The 3977-nt window shown below is 35.4% G+C and overlaps 2 protein-coding genes across 2 annotated transcripts; both read left to right on the forward strand.

Moving 5' to 3' along the window:
* Positions 1-2515, forward strand: LOC112785039 (GDSL esterase/lipase At5g22810). Its single transcript, XM_025828449.3, has 6 exons — positions 1-158; positions 491-898; positions 1033-1163; positions 1396-1629; positions 1786-2041; positions 2127-2515. The coding sequence occupies exons 2-6, from the start codon at positions 643-645 to the stop codon at positions 2318-2320; spliced, it is 1071 nt and encodes a 356-aa protein (XP_025684234.1). The 5' UTR covers positions 1-158; positions 491-642; the 3' UTR covers positions 2321-2515.
* A 469-nt stretch (positions 2516-2984) lies between these two features.
* On the forward strand, positions 2985-3977 carry LOC112769185 (uncharacterized). The gene is made up of 4 exons (XM_025813630.2): positions 2985-3156; positions 3248-3347; positions 3459-3520; positions 3637-3977. The coding sequence occupies exons 1-4, from the start codon at positions 3031-3033 to the stop codon at positions 3748-3750; spliced, it is 402 nt and encodes a 133-aa protein (XP_025669415.1). The 5' UTR covers positions 2985-3030; the 3' UTR covers positions 3751-3977.

Consider the following 3977-nt stretch of genomic DNA (forward strand, 5'->3'; position numbering starts at 1 on the left):
GGTCACCAACAACAACCGCATTATACTCTAGTCAATATCTCATGTTTGCCCCCACAGTTTTTTTATAATGTTGGTGTGGCCTAGTCATAGGAGCCTGAGACAGCTCAAGATTCAAGACATCAAGTGTCAATAGTTCAACACAGTTATACTTATTTGAGGTTAGTAACCAACCAACATCCTTTAATGTTGCCGTAATTGTTTGTCCCTAGTTTCTTGTACGATGAATACTTCATTCAGATTCAAGTGATTCCATGCATGTATTTCAATCATTTGATGAGTGACATTGTTTATTAGAATTTGAGTGAATAGTACAGATTGTGATTTCTAGTTTAATCCATTTAATTTTTAATCTCCTTGATTTCTGCTAAGATTGTTAATGCCAATTACTTCTTACATTCAAAGCATACTTCTGAGGTTGATATGATTGTCAGTGGTTAAATTTTCTTATAATAAGTTGATACATTAATGTTACAATTCTTGGAACTTGCAGACTTCTTAGCAGAGCCATATTCAAATAGCAAGAGTAAATTAAAGTCATCACATATTTTCCAATATTACAAACCATCTTGAGAATCTGCTTTGTGGTGTGTTTGCATGAGGAAGAAGCTCATTGCTTGAAGAGGAATTTCAAATTTGTGACTTATGGGGTATTCAAGGAGTTCTATATTTCGTTCCTTTGTTGTTGTAGTTGTTGTTTTTGTTGTTTTGGTGGTGAATGTGGGGAATGGACAACTAGTTCCTGCATTGTTCATATTTGGGGACTCAGTTGTTGATGTTGGCAACAATAACCACCGATTAACTCTTGTTAAAGCAAACTTCCCTCCTTATGGAAGAGACTTCCAAAATCACTATCCAACTGGAAGGTTCTGCAATGGAAAGCTGGCCACAGATTTCATTGGTGCTTTCTCCTTAACTCTCTCCTTTTCCCCTCATAATCCTTGAATAATCAGAGAGTTGTGTTATTTGAACTAAACTTTTTCTTGGATTCTAAATCAACTCACTTTTCTCCTTACATTAATTCATTCAATGCAGTTGAGATTCTTGGATTTACCTCTTATCCACCAGCTTACATGGACTTAAAGCCTAGAGGAAAAAACCTCTTGAATGGAACTAACTTTGCCTCAGCTGCTTCTGGTTACTTAGATGCTACAGCCACACTATATGTAAACAATTTATAAGTTTAAAGCTCAATTCTTTCAAAATTTTCAATTCTCCTCCCTAGTTTCTCATTGTAGAAAAATATTTTGTGTATTCATTTTATCTCGCACATCGAGCTGACATATAATTCTTCAAAAGAATGTGTCAGCTTGGTGTGTGAGACAACAGTGAATATAAACAGCATCATAGCGAGCCTTGATCTTCAATTTTTCTTCCCACCTTTTTTTTGGGGTGTAGAATGCTGTTCCATTGAGCCATCAGCTGGAATATTACAAGGATTGTCAGAACCAATTGGTGGAAACAGCAGGGCAATCAAAGGCTGCATCAATTATATCTGATGCTATATATATTGTTACCGCAGGCAGCAGTGACTTTATTCAAAACTTTTACATAAATCCTTTGCTAAACAAGGTTTATACAGCTGATAAATTCTCGGATCTTCTCTTGCAACACTACTCCAATTTCATTCAGGCATGTCTTTTCTCAACCTTGACATCTTATTATTAGTAATTAAATCCAAGGGCATGTTTGGTTATTGAATAAATTGAAATAGTATGACCTGAGCTTATTCATCTTAAGGGTATGTGCATTTTATCTAAAAGAATATTAATATTTAGTAATGAACAGAATTTGCATGCACTAGGAGCAAGGAGAATAGGTGTAACAACATTGCCTCCAATGGGTTGTTTGCCAGCATGCATAACTCTGTTTAATCCTCACAGCAACGAATGCGTGTCGAATTTCAACAATGATGCTATCAACTTCAATGCAAAGCTGAATGCAACTTCTCAGAAGTTGAGACAAATGCTTCCTGGACTCAACTTGGTCGTCCTTGATATCTATCAGCCTCTCTATGACCTTGTCACTAAGCCCCAAGACTATGGTACCAAAATTTAATCATGTCACATTATTATTCTTTAACAGTACAATCCCTGCAAGTTTTTCTGATTATTATTACACTATGACAGGATTTTCTGAAGCAAGGAGAGGTTGTTGTGGAACGGGGCTGGTAGAGACAGCAATATTGTGCAACAAGAAGTCCATAGGAACATGTGCTAATGCAACTGAGTATGTATTCTGGGATGGTCTTCATCCCTCAGAGGCTGCAAACCAAGTTTTGGCCAATGATTTGTTAGCTGCTGGCATTTCTCTCATATCCTAATTAATCACAAACATTCACTATGCTTGTGATTATTGTAATGCTCTATGCACTTGCCTTATATTATACTATGTAAAAGTCAAATTCTAAATCTGGTTTCTTATGTTCTATTGCGAAGTTACCTGTGTGTTCTCTTTTCTGTAAGGGTAATTGAACAACACTAATAATATACTATTATATAATTTATCATATTTTTTATTGTTTATCATGTCAACACATTTTATTTTTCGCTTTAACTCTATTTAATATCAATTGAATGAGGTGAGTTAACAGAAACTAAAACTAACATTCATCTAATAGGGCCAAAAAGGAAATTAGTAATAGAGAATAAGGAATCAAAATCAAAATAATATAATAAGGGACCAAAATTGAAACAAAACAAAACATGCTTATATAAACAAAATATTATTTTTATATTGATAATTTGGAATGTGTGTGGTTTGTCTTTTAATTTTTTTTTTAAATTTTCTATTTTTATCTCATACAAAAATATATATTGAAAATAAGAAGGCAAATTAAAAAGTAAAAACAAAGATAGTTATCTCTTGGGTTTCGGAGCCCAATATATTTGTTTCAGCCCGATCGGGATTTTTGGAGCCCAATATATGTTTCAGCCCAATCAAGGTTTTTGAAGCCCAATCTGGTTTTTGCTTCAACCATTATCGCAAAGCAAATTAGCAAAGGGCGGAGAGAGCGGGAAGAGAGAGAGAGAGATGGATTACAGCGTAGCAGCGTTGAAGGTGGTGTGCTCGCAGCTGAAGCACGCGCGTGAGGTTCAAAATCACTCTCAAAGCAGTTACACACTCGGTGGCATCCTCTTCCAACGCGTTTGGTTGCAGGTACTTACTAAGTTCCCAACTGTTTCCGATTCTCTCTAAACGACGCCGTTTAACTTCAACCGTAAATAACATTCTCGATTCTTCTTCTTAGGGCGCTTTGGTCTCCGACACTCCTCTGGTTCTCGATGACGGCACCGGAGTCATTGAGCTGTCCGTCAGCCGCGATTTCCTCCACCGCCATTGGCAACCTGGTCATCATCCAACTCAACCTCACATTTCCTCCTCAAAATCTGCAACTATTTTCAGATCTAGTTTCACTAATTAATTCATCGTTTTTCTTTGTTTTTATTCATCAATGGCAGGGATGTATGCGATGGTAGTTGGAGGTTATGTTGTCGGTACCGGAGACATTCCCATGGTAAAGGTAATTTACATTTCTCACTGTAATTCTGATTGAATCAAACGATTATAGAACTTCTCATTATGGTTAATTAAGGAATTAGGAGCAAAATGTAGTAATGCACTGTAATATAATAACAGGTTCATAAGATTGTTGATCTTTCATCATGGCCTGATCGAGAGGCAATGTGGTATCTTGAAGTGATGGAGGCATATAAACTCTTCTATCAGCCTCTTATTGAAGATTTCATCTAATCCCAAACACATTATGAATCTTGAGCAATGTATATCACTCTAGTCAAAAGACGTGGAATGAAAAATATGTAGTAAAAGCAAGAGAATAGACTGTGCTAAATATTGTTTGCAATATTCTTTAGATGGTTAGTGTTTTTGATAATCGAAAATTATTAGATAATTTAATATTTTTTATTAAATTATTTAATATAATACCAATTATATGATAAGTATGAGTTTTACATGAA

The sequence above is a fragment of the Arachis hypogaea genome, chromosome 3, assembly GCF_003086295.3.
Source record: "Arachis hypogaea cultivar Tifrunner chromosome 3, arahy.Tifrunner.gnm2.J5K5, whole genome shotgun sequence".
Taxonomy (NCBI): Eukaryota; Viridiplantae; Streptophyta; class Magnoliopsida; order Fabales; family Fabaceae; genus Arachis; species Arachis hypogaea.